Source organism: Geotrypetes seraphini, chromosome 3, assembly GCF_902459505.1.
Source record: "Geotrypetes seraphini chromosome 3, aGeoSer1.1, whole genome shotgun sequence".
NCBI classification, from domain to species: Eukaryota; Metazoa; Chordata; class Amphibia; order Gymnophiona; family Dermophiidae; genus Geotrypetes; species Geotrypetes seraphini.
The window spans coordinates 321,025,821-321,044,068 of NC_047086.1; the positions used below are offsets into that span (position 1 = coordinate 321,025,821).

The following is an 18,248-nucleotide window of genomic DNA, read 5'->3' on the forward strand; positions in this document are numbered from 1 at the left end:
AGCCATTATTAAGCCTACCAAGGTATGAGCGACCTAGAAATAGAAGATTAGATTAGATTAAGATGGATTTGTGGAAATCCAATGCTTATTGCTATAAGGATAAGTAGCATAAAATCTGTTTTACTCTAGGATCTTGCTGAGGAGTTGTGACCTGGGTTGGCCACTGTAGGAAACAGGATACCGGGCTTGATGGACCTTTGGTCTGTTCCAGTAAGGTAACGCTTCTGTTCAGTATTTAGAGAATCTCTGGGGAGGTGACCAAAAACCAAAATCACCTGGGAGCCCATTTATATCAAACCCACACACTCATTCCAGAGACCTAATAAAGATAAATTAAGTTATAGAATTCCCAGGAAAAAAAATTTATATTTGACCATGTAGTTACAAGGGATTAAAAAAAAAAAAGAAGCACCTAATAAAAGAAATGAGGCTGTAGCTATAAGAATGCTTCCTGTGTAAATTAGTAGGTCTGTGCATATATAAGAAAATGTTAATCTTCTGGCCACAAAAGTCTATCTGTCTCTTACAAGATCATGAAGGGCATAGAGAGAGTAGAGAGGGACAGATTCTTCAAACTTTCAAAAAATACAAGAACAAGAGGGCATTCATAAAAGTTGAAAGGGGACAGATTCGAAACGAATGTAGGAAGTTCTTCTTTACCCAACGTATGGTGGACACCTGGAATGCGCTTCCAGAGGACGTAATAGGGCAGAGTACGGTACTGGGGGTTTAAGAAAGGATTGGACAATTTCCTGCTGGAAAAGGGGATAGAGGGGTATAGATAGAGGATTACTGCACAGGTCCTGGACCTGTTGGGCCGCCGCGTGAGCGGACTGCTGGGCACGATGGACCTCGGGTCTGACCCAGCGGAGGCATTGCTTATGTTCTTATGTAAAACCAATATAGTCTTCATCTTAGAACTGGATGTAACTAGCGTGGTACGATAGACTGACATGTTGTTTGAGAAGGACTAAAAAAAGGCTAAGTCCAAACTATTCCCTGACACAATATGATGCAAACCTCCTTCCTTGTCAAGTCTAACTCTGATACCACTGAGGAGTTAATACAGATTGGAAAGAAATGAAGAATAAACTTGTGGATATCTCTGGGGAACAAATAATAAGCCTGAGGAAAGTTCAACCACCTCAAAACCTTAGCTTTAAGCACATTCTCTATCAGCTAGTGTTCACATTAATGGCATTCTCCATTTGCATTGATGACACAAGCCCTACCTTTTCACGTCATGCTTCTATTTGTGTCAAACTTCCTTCCTGGGAAAAATGAATGATGCCCTTTCTACTGAGCTTAGAAGAAACAACTTGAAAAGTACTCCCCCTCAAGGACAAATTAGAAGCAATAGATTGAACCTCACTTAAGAAGAACAATTCCACCCTCGGGCTGAGGGGTGGGGTTCTCCCACCCAAACTCACAGCGCCTTCTATAGTAGGGAAAGTACTCAGAATGGAGGGGTAATTTTGGAATTCCCCAACAGTCTAAAATGTTGATGCATTGGACCTTGCACTGTACCATCTCCTATAAGACCAACACCATTGCCCTTCCTTTTCCTCTTCCCCATATCCAATTTACAAGAAATCTTCTGCTCCTTGCACCTCTGGTGTTCTGAAGGGGCTACAAAGAGGCATACTCCTTTGGCTATGCCCCAGAGCTTTAGAGGGCTAGTTGATGATGTCAACAAGAAGAATGCATTCACACTAAATATGAGACATACAGCCACTTGCTTCCTCCAATAGATGCTGCAATTGGACCAGAGCTTCTCTCTGTACTAGGTCAGTCCTCCATAACCAATTATCAACGCTTGATTGAGATAGACAGCTCAACTAGGAGAATACAGGGCAATTAATATAGAATGTTTTTGATGAATACTCTACCTTTCCTCCAATCATGATAGTTCTTGGTACAAAGGATTTGGATGGCTCTTTCCTGATCCCTGGGAGATTTAAAGAGAGAAAGCTGTGATGTAAAGAATTTTCATGGGTTTTGGCTGCTTCATACTGGTATGCCATCCTCTATTGTACCTTAGTACAGCCCATGTCCTGTAATCTGTGTTAGGAAAGACAGATTATTCAAGAGGACACACTTTGCCCTTTAGAGCTGGTGAAAAATGCATGGATAAAAGTACATATGGACTTTGTGTCTGTCCATAAAGGGGATAATTCTATAAAGTAAGTGTAAATAAATACTACCATTTACATAGGTATGGTAAAAATAAATAAATAAATCTGCCTAAGTGCTATTCTGTAAATATGCATATATCTTACATGGTGTTTATTTTACAGTGGACATGGGCAGAGATGGGCAGGAATCACATATAGGGTAACCATTTGGGTTTTACCTCCAATGCAGGCTCCTGCCTGGTGCCAGCCTACAGTTCAAAATGGCTGCTGTGACCACTAGCAGCAGCCTTGTGGCACTTCAAGTACTGCAGATATTTCAGGTACTGTTGTACTTGAAGTATCGTGATGGTGCTGCTAGAGGCTTTGGCAATCATTTTGAACTGCTGGCCAGCGCCAAGCAGGAGTGAGTGGTAACTGCTTGTGCCCAGGTTCCGGCTAGACCATCAGGAACTTCTCCAGGTAGGTCTGGGAGGGCCAACAGAGGTGAGTAGGGGCTGGAGCAACCCTGGGAGCAGTGGGAGGGGAAAGAAATGAAAGATGATCAGAGGAGGGCCACATGAAAGGGAAGGAAAAGCAGAGGGAGAGAGGGGAGAAGCAGAGGGAGAGAAACACAGGGGAATGAGGAGTTTCACAGGTAAGAAATGAGAGTGAGGATGACAAATGGAGCAGAAAAGGACTTGGACATGGAAAAAAAGAGCATGGGGAAGGGAAGTGATAGAGCCATAGGGGAGTGGGAGAGGCAGTGAGATAAAAAGACAGGGAAAGTATAGAGGAATAAGGGGAGACAACTGGTTGGGGACTAGGGTAAGCATCAGATAGTTAAGGGAGAGTGAGATATAAAAAAATAGAAAATTGTCATTGCTTAATGGAAGAATATGATGAAGATCATAGATAAGAGGTTAAAAAATAAATGAGATGTCAATGAATGAGAGATATGAGCTGTTGACCAGGGAACAAGGGAACATATATTGAATTCACCAGCCTATGTGCCTTCGATTAATCTTAGCTGGAAGAAATAACTTGTGCTCCTTTTTTCATAGTTTTCTGTGAGGTTTATTGTTTCGTCTGCCTGCATCACTGTCAATTCAAGAGCGTTAGAGAGTAGAGGCTTACGGTTATAGAGTGTGATGATATGTAAACAGTTCAGCAGCTGCCTCTTGTACTCATGAATTCTTTTCACTTGCACATCAAACATGGAAGACGGATTTATTTTCACTTTATACTCATTCTCTAAATAAGCAGAAAACTTCATCTTATTTTCCTGGAAAAAAAACAGAAAAGGATGAAACAAAGAAGCAACTTTTTATCCTTCCTTTCTAACCAGCTGATTTTTTTAATAGGAAGCTTAACTTTAGGGTCTGCTGAAAACTGGCCATCAACTGAGAACTAGGCAAGTACATTTATCTAGAAAACATAGGAATTGTCAACCAAATATCCTAGATCATTTCATATCATTTTGAAAATGATGACAACACCCCTCCCCCCCAAGTTTTGGGTGATTTTTGTCATCAATTATTTAGTGAACGTTATATAAGAATATTTAATGGAAAGAAAAACACTATCCCCCTCTTTTACAAAGGTGCGCTATGCTTTTTAGCGTGCGATAAATATCGCGCGCTAAACGCTAACACGTGCATGTTATCCTATGGATGTGTTAGCAGCGCACTTTTTGATTTAGCGCCCGCTAAAACACTTAGCGCGCCTTTGTAAAAGAGGGCCTAAATGAAATATTTAGTAAAAGATATCCTTTTTCTTCACATCTGGTGTTTTACCACCACATCATTAAACCTATGCTATTGCAGCTTCACTAATTTTTTTTAAGACCCAAGTATTTCACCAGATAGCACCATTTTTCTTTTTTTATAATTCTTTATTCATTTTTATAACTTATATCAAGTGTATAATTAATAAAACATTTAAGATTAAATACATCACTTGAATTTTCTTAGTATATTCAGATACATAAGTTTATTCCCTTTCCACTCACCCATTCCATTCATATTTAATCAAAAATATACAAATATATTTCTAACAGTCCTTCATAGCGAGACCTTTAATATTAATACCTTCTCACATTCCTAGGACCCCTGAGGAAGGCTTGTGTAAGCTGAAACACAGACTGTGTTGGGTCTATTACTTTCGATTGTGTCAGCTGCTTCCCACAGTGGATGTACTTACCTTGATTTTATCTTTTTAATAGACATTTCACAACATTGTATTCCAGTTTCTGCCCCTTTGGTTTTGCTAAAACTAAGTAAAATATTAATGGTATGTTTGGAAAACAATGGGTCAATTGTTCTAAAGGAAACATTACATTACATTACATTAGAGACTTCTATTCCGCCTGTACCTTGCAGTTCTAAGTGGATTACAATTGAAGATGGCTGGACATTTCCAGACATGTTGGCTATTTCAGTTCATATTGCTGTCCATCTGCAAAAGGTAATGGTGGAACCATAGTTTCATGGCTCATCTCTGGTGCTTTACATTGAGATAAGTCCTTTCCTTGAATTTGGTAGGGCTGTGCAGTAATTGTTTTTCAAACTTGGATCGCACATTTTTTCACTTGATGTTATTTATGTGTGTTTTGCACTATTCACATTATATGCACAATAGAAGACTTTATGATGGTGTAGTGTTTGGGCTTTGACCTACACCAGGGGTAGGCAATTCCAGTCCTCGAGAGCTGGAGCCAGGTCAGGTTTTCAGGATATCCACAATAAATATGCATGAGATAGATTTGCATCTCAAGGAGGCAGTGCATGCAAATCCATCTCATACATATTCATTGTGGATATCTTGAAAACCTGACCTGGCGCCGGCTCTCAAGGACCGGAATTGCCTACCCCTGACCTACACACAGGTTGAAGTATTAAACGTTTTACGTTTGCCTGGCTTTTCAATCTACACTGAGGTCTTCTCACTAAATTTATAGAAATTTATTTATATCAGTTTGATATTTTGGTGAGTGGTCGATGCGCGACCCAATTTGTCAAACATTAATTACTCTTGAAACTATTTTCCAATTTTCCACTTATTCAGCACTACAGCCTATCTGGATAGTGGTGTTATATATATTTTTAATGCCGTTGCTGGCATTTAAAATAGAATACAGGCCACTGGGTGACTTTATTGAACCAGTATAGTTACTACAGTACAGTGGTTTCCATTCACAAGAATTGCTGAAAATATTGAGGTATTTTTCCTTAGTGATGCCTCACCAATCAGACTGTTATGGATTACTTTACTTGCCATGGTGGGATTCATCCTCAAAGCCATTTAGAAGCTAAATTAAACTCTCTGATGCATTGACCATGGTCAGCACTTGGCTTCCAGATTCCTGTCATTCTTTATGTTACAATATATGATGACATCCAAGAAAATCCTAATCAGAGGTTACAGAGCATACTGGAATAAACAAAGAACGTCCTACCACAGCTTATTTCGTATAAACGTTACCTGCTTGACTTTAGCTACATCCCGAATGAAGGCCTCATCTTGAACAAAATCCAGCAATTTCTTCAGTTTACTTAGATCTGTCACAAATTCTTCTCCAATTCTCTATGGAAGCAGAGCAGAACTCTTAATTATGCCTATGTTTGACAGCACAGTTTTACCTTCACAGATAGGATTAATTTGTTGTTATCCAAAAATCACCAAAATAAATGTGTGTTTTTTTACTAGGCATCAATTCTTGAGAAGAATAAGAAATGCTGGTGTTTGGATGCCCGTTATCATTTAGATTCCAACTGAATAGGACAGGGTTGGATTAGACCAGGGGTAGGCAATTCCGGTCCTCAAGAGCCAGAGCCAGCATTGACCTGTAGGCACACAGCTAAATGAAGATTTTCAAAATATCAACTGAAAATATATTGAATATGCGATGATTGGGTGGTGAGGTGATAGTTCAGGGGATTGCCCCTTGTTTTCACCTCCATGTCTCTGAGCACGGTTTCACTATAAGTTGATATCATTTTTATGAACTACTATTGATTATCTTGGAGTGATTCTGCACCAGATTTGCTATAGTCTCTTTAATCACTCATTATACAGTAATCACTGAATTTGTGGCCCCCGATCTATTGATTTGACTAAATGAGCTGCTGGCAGGTGTCCAACTGCCTTGATGTGATGGTCTCTTCTGTTTTTTTGTTTTGCTATGTCATAGTCTTTCTCTTGTATGAAAGATTGTCTTCTTTCCTATTTAAAGTGGAGCTCTTTTCTAACTGTTTTATAAGTCTATTGATTTTTTAAATATTATAAACTGCTTTGGTCATTATTTTGTATTTGCAGTATATTAAACTTTTTAATACAGTGGTGCCTCACACAACGAACTTAATCCGTTCCAGGAGCAAGTTTGTTATGTGAAACGTTCGTTGTGTGAAACGCGTTTTCCCATAAGAATACATTTAAAACACAATAATTCGTTCTGCAGCCCTGTTTTCCCATAAGAATACATTTAAAACACAATAATTCGTTCTGCAGCCCTACATTTCCCTCCCTCCACCTCACCTTGTATGCGGAGTCTGCCGGCCCTCTCCCTCACCCAGCCGCACGCTTCCAGAAAGCTGTGCACGCGCAGCTGCTGGAGTTGGTCAATGTTCTACTCTCCTGCAACTTCCGGTTTCCGGTTGCGTCAGAGGAGAAGATTGAGCAACAGAGCATGCGCGCGTGCGCTGCTCCCTGAAAGCGTGCGGCTGGCCGAGAAAGAGGGCCGGAGAACTCGGCATCCAGGGTAAGGTGGAGGGAGATGATGGAACAGTATTTCATGGTACAGTATTACTATTTGTTAAAAAGGAAATAATCTTTTGATGTTTTCTGGATTTTTTTTCGTTAGCTTAAACATGGCTTAACTTGCTGTAAATGGGTCAGGTCTCGTAAGATAGGACCAGAGAATCGGGTCTGGGTAAAACCAGGATTTGCAGGATCTCCAGGATCCTCATGGACTTGTATTGAGATCCTGGTAATATTGCAGGATTTCACGAATTTTCCAGGACCCTGGTCCACCTTAACAGCAGACCTCCTCTTTTTTTGATTGCCACAGCTGCTGCTCTGCATTTACTGGAGTCCCCTACACGCCGTCTTCTCCTTCTCTGCATGGGTGCTGCTGTTCCCGGCTTCGGCGAGAGTAGTTCCGCCCCCCCCCCCGGGCCCCTCGGGCGACTTCGTTGTGTGAAACGAAGTTCGTTGTGGGGAGCACGACAAAAAGTTCGTTGTGCGCAGCGTTCGCTGTGCGAGGCGTCCGTTATGCGAGGCACCACTGTATATATAACCACTAAGGCCCTGATTCTATAAAAGATACCTAAAATTACCATATTTTTTGCTCCATAAGATGCACTTTTTCTACCCCCAAAAAGGGGATGGAAATGTGGGTGCATCTTATGGAGCAAATACACCTCCCCCCGCCCCCGGTACCTTTTTTTAACAGGCGGTGGTCCTGCGTATTCTCCTATTGAACGGCAGCCTTTCTCGCTGCAGAGCGGCGCATAAGGCAGGAGCGTGACTGTTGGCAGCCAATCATGGAGCAGCGTGGGACCAGGCAGGAAGCACAAAGGTTGCACTCCTGCCTTATGTGCCGCTCTACAGTGAGAAAAGTTGCCATCCAGCAGGAGACCATATGGACCACCGCCTGTTAAAAAAAGATACCGGGGGGCTGCAGGCTTCCCAGCACCAGATGCACCAGACACACCTACATGCAGAGGAGGAAAGCCAAGAAAAAAAACTCTGAACCAAATTTTTTTTCTTGGTTTTTCCTCCTCCTACACGTAGGTGCGTTTTATGGTCAGGTGCGTCTTATAGACTGAAAAATACAGTAAGTGCCTAGATCAGCATGCATAGCCGATTGAGACACCTAACTTACCCCCTCTTTTACTAACGCATAGCTGGGTTTTGGCGCCTGCAGCGGCGGTAACTGTTCCGACGCTTATAGGAATTCTATGAGCATCAAAGCAGTTACCGCTGATGCCGGCACTAAAACCCACGCTATGCATTAGTAAAAGCGGGAGTTAATTATTCATTTAGGCTTAATTGGTGCCATTAATTGAAAATTGCAATTAAATAAGATGGTAGGTGTCTAGACTTAGGCGTCTACGAGAGAACAGGCATGGTTATGTGTGGATCGTGGACATGGTTAGGTGTGGATCGTGCACAGGTCTTGGGCATGTTTTGCGTGTAGATGCCTAAATTGGACTTAGGCAGCTGTATTTAGGGCAAGAAAACATTGGTGTAAACAGGGGGCGTCTATGATTTTGATGCCTATCGCTGCCTAAGTTCAAATTAGGTACTGCTAGACACAATTCTGTAAATGGTGCCTAACTCAAGACTGACAGCAACTATGTGCTGCGTTGCTCGGCACCTATATTTTAGGTGCTGTTTACAGAATCAGGGCCTAAGGCATCCGCATTATTTTCAATTCAGTTATGTGAGCAGTGGCGTAGAGAGGGTGGGAGGTGCCCGGGGCTGCCCGCCTTCTTCTCTGCCCCCCTACGCTTCTTCCCCAGCATGCGCGCATGCGCCCCTTCCCCTGTACCTAACTTCCCCAGCATGAGCAACATCTCCAACTTGCTGCCCCCACCGGTGTCGGCTCTCCCTCTGACATCACTTCCTAGCCACGGGATCCAGAAGTGGCATCAGAGGGAAAGCCAAGGCTGGCGCGAGCAACAGGTTAGAGCGCATGTGAGCGAAGAGATAGCGGTACAGTGGAGGGGAAGTAATGGTGCATGTGTGGCAGAAGACTAGGAAGGAGTGGGTGGGTGAGAGGAGGACTAGAGTTGCCAGTGCCCCCATCAAGATGGCACGATCGCCCATCCCCCCCTGTCACTACGCTACTGTATGTGTGGTCAATATTTTTTCTTTGCAGTAACTGTACAGAAAGAGGCCAGGCGTGCCACAGAGACTTTGCTGTTACTGCATGTTAAATTCTGCAAATAATGTACAGCTGCAAAAACTTGTACATCTTTTAGTAAAAAGGGCCCTTGAAATGAAAGGAATAAAGTTATGAAGTGCTTTCTGATGTATAATTTAATGTAATAATCCCAAAAAAGGGATCTAACAGTTTCAAATCAAGCCTCTAATGTAGGCCGATGTCATGTTATGGGAGGCTTGTGTGCTGTGTAGCGCTGTTTGTTTGTAGCCTATTAACTACTTGGATTTTTTGTGACTTTTATGTTTTTATTATGAAGACAACCAAGGATCATATGAAAATACGGCCCTTGTTGGGTTATTTGTATTTTACATATTATTTGGTTTTATTTTAGGGTCACGTGTGACTATATACACCCTTGGTGAATTATTTTTAAGGTTATTGGTTTTAAGTTATTTGGATATGTATAATTTAAGCATCACAGTGGTCACTGAAAACCAATGCTGATCACAATGTTTAAATAATGCCTTGGACATTTTTATGTATTTCAGCTTGGCACCCTGCTTGTAGCCAATTCTTAAATCTGGTCCTGTATGTGGGAAATAAAAACCAACAAGTCAGTATAAAAAAGCGCTTTTGTAATCAGCATCCGTGCTTTGCTTTTAAAATTGGCCACTGGTGAATGGATAAATTTTGTCCATATAAACTAATAAAAAGAATTAAAAAGGGGTCGCGGGTACAAACATTCAACCAATAGCCAGAAAATGTTATCCATATAAGTGAACTGTATAAATAGCATTCCTAAAGGATAAGCGGTCCAGCTTATATAGCTAGGGTGACTACAAATCTATAGTGACCTTCCTGCTAAATATTGACTCTAAGATTTCATTAGAAATACAGCGTTATGTGCCTTTTACAATGGAACAAAAATATTTGCACTGTGCATAAATTCTGTAACGCTGTCTGGCTCAAGTACCTCAGCTATTGTTTCTGCCAGCCCAGGGTTGCAGAGCAGGAGCCAACGTCTTGGAGTGATACCATTTGTCTTGTTCTGGAACTTCTCTGGTTCTATTTCATAGAAATCCTTAAAGCTGAAATAGAAAGAAAGCGGGAGTTCCATTAGAACAAAGCTGGGTAGAATTGAACATGCAACGCCTTACCTTTTCTCCCACTGGAAGCGGGGGTTATTTTTAAATTTGGTTGCTTTTGCTACAAAGTGTTGTATGGTTTGCTACCGAATTATCTAACAGCCCGAGCCCTAGCTATTTCCCCCTCCCAGCTATTTGCCCCCCATGCCCCACTCCACTAACTAAGCTACACGCCCACCCCCGCACTCGTATAATCCCAGTTTGTATAATCCCCACAACTTGTACAACCCCACGCCAATTCCAATGCGTAACCTCTGCTTGCATGTTCCTACTCTACTCTAATGATGCAATCAAAGGCACCGCTTTTTATCCATTGCTGTTTCTCTCTTAATTTTTTAAAATAAATCTTTATTAATTTTCCATTCGAAAACAGTGCACTAAAATATACATACAATTGACTTCGAGACAGCACTTACAAATAATCAAAGAAATACTATAAAACATTTCCCTCCCACACCCTAATTCAAGAACAAAACAAAGTGCATTACTACATACATACAATTAAAATCAGAAACAGCATTTTCCTTTGGTCAATTAATACAACAAAAGGTTTTGCATAATAAAAATAAAGTGTTATTAGAAACATCCCCACCATTGCAACTGCTTTAGGCAGCTGGAACTTCAGGTGCCATCTCGTCATATATTAAGAGTGTCAGTGCCCGCAAAACAGACAATAATATGAATTAAGTAGTAGCTGTGACTTCAGGGATGCTGCAAGGACAGTAATAACTAGTCTTGGTGAACTCATGTAACGAGGTTTTTCAGGCAGGATGTGCAGGCAGACTGGCCAAACCGTTAGGCAAGAATAGGAAGTCACCTAGAGCAGCGGTTTCTAGGGAGCAGCAAAGAGAGAAGCTGCAGTCAAAGCAGAACAATAAATCCCGACAGCAGCACAAACTCAAAGAACCCTCAATGCATACTTTTGCCTGCAAGAAGAGTGGGAAATTTTCAAACATTCCCTTTACCTGGGTAAATGACTTTGGGAAATTGTCCTCATACACACAGCTCGAAATTTAATATTTTATAATAAAAGTATGATGTCTTGCAGGGGGCCAGATTAGGGGCCTCACAGTTAATTGTCGATGGAAGCAAGGGTTATTTTCAAGTTTGCCTGCCTCTGCTTCAAAACCATAACTGGTTCATCCCCAATCTACCTGTCGCACCATTTTGAATTTCCAGGCACCACTTGCACACATAGTGCCTATCTGTTTGCTTTTCCATCCTTGAAGGGCTGTATCTACAAGAGATTCCTTGAGAGATCACTATTATTCCAAGCAGGCAAATGGAATAAATTTCTAACCACCTTCATTTCAAATGCACCCTCCTACCAAACCTTCAGGAAATCAATCAAAACCTATCTCTTTGATAAATTTCTCTGACTCCTTTCCTGCCTTGCTGTATCTTTGAAATGCTTCTGGATAAATCTTAACTACTCTTGGCATGCTAATATAATTTGAAAGTCCTTTTCTGTAACATCGCTGTCTGTATACCGTCTCTTCATCTGTAAACCGCTCTGAACTGCTTGTGGTATTGCGGTATACAAAAATAAAGTTATTATTACTATTATTAATTGGGGGTGGTGATAAAGCTGAAAGTTAGGGCACACAGTATTTTTGCATCGGCCCTGTGTGCAGGAGACTTTAAAGAGCATAAATATGGAAGATGACAAAAACTATCCTGGATACGTAGAAATGTCTTACAAGGGGTTATGACAAGGGGTTATGCTCTAAGGCTGATAGACAAGATATATCTTTGGCAGTATAGATAGAACTAACTGGACAAGCCAGATTGGCTGATTGGTCTTTCCTGAATTGGCCACTGTGGAAACAGGATGCTGGGCTAGATGGACCATTGGTCTGACCCAATATAAGGCCAGTACCGGGCAGACTTGCACGGTCTATGTCGGTACATGGCCGTTTGGTTGAGGATGGGCTGGGGAGGGCTTCAATGGCTGGGAGGGTGTAGATGGGTTGAAGTGAGCTTTGACGGAGACTTCAGTAGTTGGAACTTAAGCACAGTACTGGGCAGAGCTTTGGATTCTTGCCCAGAAATAGCTAAGAAGAAGAAAAAAAAATCAGGTTGGGCAGACTGGATGGACCATCATCTACTATGTTAGGGCTATTCTTATGTTATTTACCAAGCTACTATGTAACACCATCAGCTTTACGGACTGTAGTGAAGTTTTTGTCATTGACATAGCCCCTATGTTCCTGTAGTAGATCATTTTGAATATTAAATAATATGCATTAATATTTGCATAATAAAGTAGTTTTATTAATTTCAGTCTTTTGTTCTTTTGGGAGTTTTAAGGATGAGGGACCTTAAGCATGTGTGTAACAGAGGAAAGAAAGCAGAAATCAAAGATGGAGATAGGGGAGTGAGAGGATCAAGGATGAGGAAGAAAGAGGAAGCCATAGATGATTATTTATTTAATTATTTATAGGCCTAACTTATAGCCCATGTGGTTTACATTCAGATACTCAAGTATTTCTCCTGACTAATGCCCCTGAGGCAATGGAATGTTAAGCAAGTTGCCTAGGGTTACAAGGAACAGTGTTGGACTTGAATTTGCAAGCTCAGGGTGCAGACTAAGATTAGGGCATGGGGGAAGAAATACAGAAACAAGGATAGGGAGAAGGGAAGAGTTTTGGAGAAAGGTTCTGGGATGATGGGCAGTTTGAGGATTCTAGAGAAGAAAGAGGGATGTATTAATCTTCAAACTTCAGTCCTGTTTACCTTCACATCCCTACTCTGGTACTCTCTTTTTCCTTTAACCTGTTCACCTCCAATTCTTTCTCTTCATTCTAGGTACCCTACTACTGATTATGACCCCAGACTACAAAACATTCAGAAAAGAAATAAAGACTCTATTTTTCAAGAAATTCCTGCAAACGACTTAATACCTCTAGCTCCTTCCCACTTCCCAATACCTTCCCGATTCCCCAAAGCAACCTTATCTACTCTTTATCTCTTCTAGAAATTACCAGATTTCTTCTTCTTGTAATATGTTTTTTGTAATTCTTTTGTAATCCACCTTGAACCGCAAGGCAATGGTGGAATAGAAATCTCTAATGTAATGTAATGTACCCCCTCTCACCCCTGCACTCTACTAATGTACACAAGTATGCATTCTTTCTCCCCTAGCCTCCCTTTCAGACATGCTTGACTCACTCAGTCCTTTACATACAACTCTGATCCACTCTTTCAATTACTGCCTCTTCCCCCATCCCTTCACCTCCTCTTCTGCACAAATATCCCTTCCAATCCCCTGACCTACTTTCAGAATCTCCCAATACAATTCCCAAACCCCTGGTCCCAGTTCCTCTCTCAGAAATTCTACTGCAAATCCCCAGCAATTCTTTCTCACCCTGTCCCCTGATAAAATTCTACCCTCAAGAGCCCCTCTTTCAGTATGGTCAGGGCCTTCAGGGGATTCACTCCACCCCCTAAAGGACCTGAGGGCACAGCTCTGAATTTTATTGGTTGAGCAGTCAACAAGCAGATGCTGCTCAGTCAATCAAATTCAGATCAGTATAGTCAGGGCCTTCAGGGGGGTTTGGATAATCCCCAGCCCATGAGCCCTGCTTTTTTTTTTTATTTTTGGTTTACTTTTTGTTTGATGCAGTTGGACTGGTTGAGCAGGCTGCCTAATCAACAAATCAAGCTGTATCAAGCAAAAAGTAAACAAAAAATAAAAAAGCAGGGCAGTAGAGCTGGGGATTCACTGAATCCCCTGAAAGTCCTCACTGCACACCACTGCCCTCTTTCCTCCTCTAGCAATCCTATCTCCTCATCCCTTCGCTCTCCCATACAGCTACATGCTTGAAACAGTACAGTAATACCCAGAAAGCACAGAGGGATGAGGCAACCCTGCTCCCTTCACCTATGACGTGACTGGCTCATGGATGTGGCAGCACACTGCATTTGCCACTACTGATAATCTCTGCTTTCCTTAGCTAACTAGGGACTCTAGTTCAATGTTCTTCAACCACCGGTCCATGGACCAGTGCCAGTCCATAGAAATTTCCTGCCGGTCCACAGGGCCAGTACGTGCATCAGGCCCAAAACAGTGTTCTTCAACTGCCGGTCCACGGTGCGATCGATGCGGCGTTATCTTCGAGCCAGCTCCCTCTTCTTAACTGATCCAGTGCACAAAGCCATGGGCAGTGGCTCCTACAGGCATCCTGTGCCTGAACCGGAAGCCTTCTCTCTGACGTTGCAACGTCAGAGGGAAGGCTTCCAGATGAGGCATGGGACGTGCAAGGTGCAATTAGTACTATTATGGGGGCAGGGTCTGGGGTGGAGATTGGGTAGAGATGGGCGGGGTCTGGCCCACGACTTAGACCCGTGTTCTTCAACCGCCAGTCCACGGACCGATGCCGGTCCACAGAATAATTCTTTTATTTCTGCTGGTCCATAAGTGTAAAAAGGTTGAAAAACACTGCTCTAGTTCCCATAGTTATTCTGTAGAAAAACAGCCAATTCTATTGCACTCTGGAAATGGTAGAGGAGAAAGTTAGGGGTTGTTTCTACAAACAGTGCTTCAAGTTTGGTGGTGGTAGGCGCTGCACTGCCACTTAACTTAAGTGACCAAACCTACCTTAAAAGCCCCAAATACAAAAAAAATTGTGACGCCTACCGGCCCCTCTCAAACCAGCGCCCTAATTACAGCAACAGAGGCGCCTAAGATTAAAGAAGGTGTGGCTAATGCCAGAAATGACCTTAGGCATACTTGGGCGCCTCCGTAGCCGCAATTCATAGGTGCCGGAAATAGAGGTCTTCAGAACCCTGGCCTACATTTCTAGCGCCTAGGTTTGACAGGGCTGTGATTCTGCAACCGGCGCCAATGCATGATTGACACGCAACCGGTGCCAGTTTTGGAGGTGCTGGCTGATACAGGCATTGGTCGCAGAATCCAGCCTTTAAATGTCTATATTGAGAATTATTGGAAGAGAGACATCACTGGAGAAGGACATAATGTTTGGGAAGATCGAAGGAACCAGGCGAAGAGGGTGACCTGCAATCAAATGGCTGGACACATTGAAAATAACCATGGGGATAACGCTAGAGGACCTTACTGGACTAACACAAAACTGATTTCTTTTTAGATCTGTAATTTATCCAGTCACTAGGACTCAAACATGAGTCAATGGCATGTAACACACACACAGTATTACTGTTTTCCTTCCTTTGGAAAAGATATGTTTCAGTATTAATACCTTTCAATATTTCAACGTCTGTTGGACAGAACTTCTGAACTTACCCAACCAATCAAATTAAAACAAGACAAAAAAAAAAAAAGCCTTCAGAAGGATTCACTAAAGGAACTGAATCCACTGATGGCAACGCACTCAGGAGGACGAGCTACGCGGGAGGAACCGGGAGCAAGTCTTGCCTGTATTTGGCTTCCAGCGTGCTCCTGGGGCTGATTCTGGGCTTCGTGCTGGCTTCCTGACTCATCATGCCCCAGGCCTCCGAGCTGCAGCATCGCTGCCTAGGATTGAGAGGGCCATGGGGCAGCTGAACCGGATTTGCGAGAAGTTGAAAAATTTATGTGGTGATTTTTGCTGGGCTGGTACGGGCAGCGTGAGCATTTGGGCTGCTGGGAGTGCCAAAGGGGGGGGGGCATTGGGCTTCCACCAGGCCCGCTCTTTGCCACTTTTGTTGTGCAAGTTTTCAAGTTCCCAAGTTGATTTCAGGTTGATATCCCCGTCTATCATAAAAAGTCTAAGTGGCTTACATTTACAATAAAGAAAATATAATAAATAGTGTTAAGACATTACATGGCAGTGGAGGAAAGAAAGGGATGAACTACAATTCAAATAGGAAAGGGGGGAGGAGTACAAAAGGTTCAGACTTACAACTTAATCCGAAATGCTCAGCCAGTGATTTGGATGAATTTATGTAAAAACATCTTTAAAAACGTGTTTTAAGATCTTTCTTATATTGCGGTAAAGATTTTTGGAGTCTTAAATGAGTTGGTAATAAATTCAAGTTTCAAGATTTATTAAAATTGATTATCTCACTTATCACACTTCTAAGCGGCGCACAGTTCTAAAATTTTTATAAAATAGGGGATATACATTTAAATTCAAAGACAATAAACGATGACATTGGTACATTGTACTTATGAGGTTAAACATAAAGTTATTGGGGAGAAATACAATAGTGTATAGGAAAGGGAGACGAGGAGGAGAAGTACAATAGGAGAGGGAGTCCTGGTTGCGCTGGTCCAATTTGCGAAGGGAAAAAAAGTTATAATTCAGGGCCTATTACAGAAAAAATAGCGCAATGACAGGTATTGGATACTATTTGATGAAAAGAAGGAACAATAAGATGATTTTCATTAATAGGAGTTAGAAACCAGCTTAAATATAAAGGGGTATCTGCAACTCAAATGTTGAATACCAGTACCGTATTTCCCCATGTATAGGCTGCAGGAAATGCCGATTTAGGTTTTAAAACTCTTAGATAAGCCGCCCCATGTTACTAGTACCGCTTATCTAAGCGTTTTAAAACCTAAAATGGCTTATACAATGGAGTGGCTGGGGCAGCCTATACATCCCTCCCCCCCCCAGTAAATACATTCACCGGCTGCCTCCTGCCTCATCCCAGCCAGCAGTGCAGGACAGGAGCGATCTTTTCAGCATCTAGTTCTACTGGCGCAGGCATTGAGGAAGCAGCGCGGGGCCGGCTGGATGCTGAAAAGATCACTCCTGCCCTGCACCGCTGGCCGCGACGAGGCAGGAGGCAGCCAGCAGCCGTCCAGGAGGAAGCTGAAGGTACGAGGGACTCCGTAGCTGATCTTCCAATGGGGCGGCTTATCTACGATGTCTTTAGATTGACCGCCTCATATAAGGAAGCCGCACCCACTGCAGGGGATTGTAAAACCCATGTATAGGCCGCAGCTTATACATGGGGAAATATGGTAATAATATTTTATAAATTATTCTATGGGAAACAGGTAGCCAATGAGCATCTTTTAGCAGAGGAGTAACATGATCAAATTTACAATGATCAGTAATAAATTTAATTGCGTTTGCAATCTTTAATCCTAATGCCTTTATAAAGGGAATTATAGTAGTCCAAATGAATGAATTAGTACATTGAGTGCAGAGGGATGTATTAAATTTTGAATGGAGCGGATGAGTCAAAATTTATAAAATGTACTCTGTATCACAGTAGAAATTTGAGTTGTAATTGTAAGGCTATTATCAAGAGTAACTCGTAATACTTTAGTAGAGGTTACCTGAGGAATAGGTATTCCTTCAAGTAAAATTGGAGTAGATAGTACTAAATTTTTGGCCTTGCTAAATAGAAGAGATTTACATTTCTCTGGATTTAGAATACACTTCTCCCTCCGTATTCGCGGTTTCAGCAATCGCGGTTTCAATTATTTGCGTGTTTTAGCTTGCTGGCTCCCCCCCCCAAATTACATCAGCTTGCATAGAGAAATCGCTGATTCTAAACGTTTACCAAGAAAATCACTGATTCCCAGCACTTTCTTCACCGTGTTTTGCCTCTCCTTCAAAAACAGGCCAGGTCTCCCACCATGTTATTCGCGGTTTCTCCATATCCACGATGTTTTTTAATAGAAAACAGCGAATAGCATATGAAAAAGTTTTTCTGTATTCACGGGTCTGTTAATCCTCTATCACAGCAAATACGGAGGGAGAAGTGTAAGCCTATTGTCTGTTAGCCAAGTAGTCAGATTTTTAAGATTCTTATTTATAATTGTAATACATGTTGGATTAAAAGAATCCAAAAATAGAACCCAAAAATGTATAGGGAGGAAAAATATATAACTGCTGCAAAACCTCCCCTCAGGGGAGGTTTTGCAGCAGGATTAAAAGAATCAACAGTACAGAAAATGTGAATATCATCAGCACAGACAAAAGCTGTTAAGGCCAATGATTGCAGGAATATAAGAAGAGATAAATATATTGAAGAGTGGGAGACAGAATAGAACCTTGTGGTGCTCCTGAAGTTGAAGTAAAGTAGGTAGAAGTCTCTGATCTGAAATGCACTGAATATGTACTATCAGTAAAATAAGAATTGAACTATTGAAGAATAGTATTATTTAATCCAATTTCTTTAAGATGC

The 18,248-nt window shown here is 41.9% G+C and overlaps 1 protein-coding gene across 1 annotated transcript in view; it reads right to left on the bottom strand.

Moving 5' to 3' along the window:
• Positions 1 to 18,248, bottom strand: part of PYGB (glycogen phosphorylase B) — a 152,311-nt gene that overhangs the window by 26,641 nt on the left and 107,422 nt on the right. The window contains exons 12-15 of the mRNA XM_033938126.1: positions 9,974 to 10,088; positions 5,595 to 5,696; positions 3,249 to 3,396; positions 1,890 to 1,948 (exon numbers count right to left, since the gene is read on the bottom strand). Coding sequence (XP_033794017.1) covers positions 1,890 to 1,948; positions 3,249 to 3,396; positions 5,595 to 5,696; positions 9,974 to 10,088 — 424 coding nt within the window. The remainder of the gene's footprint in view (positions 1 to 1,889; positions 1,949 to 3,248; positions 3,397 to 5,594; positions 5,697 to 9,973; positions 10,089 to 18,248) is intronic.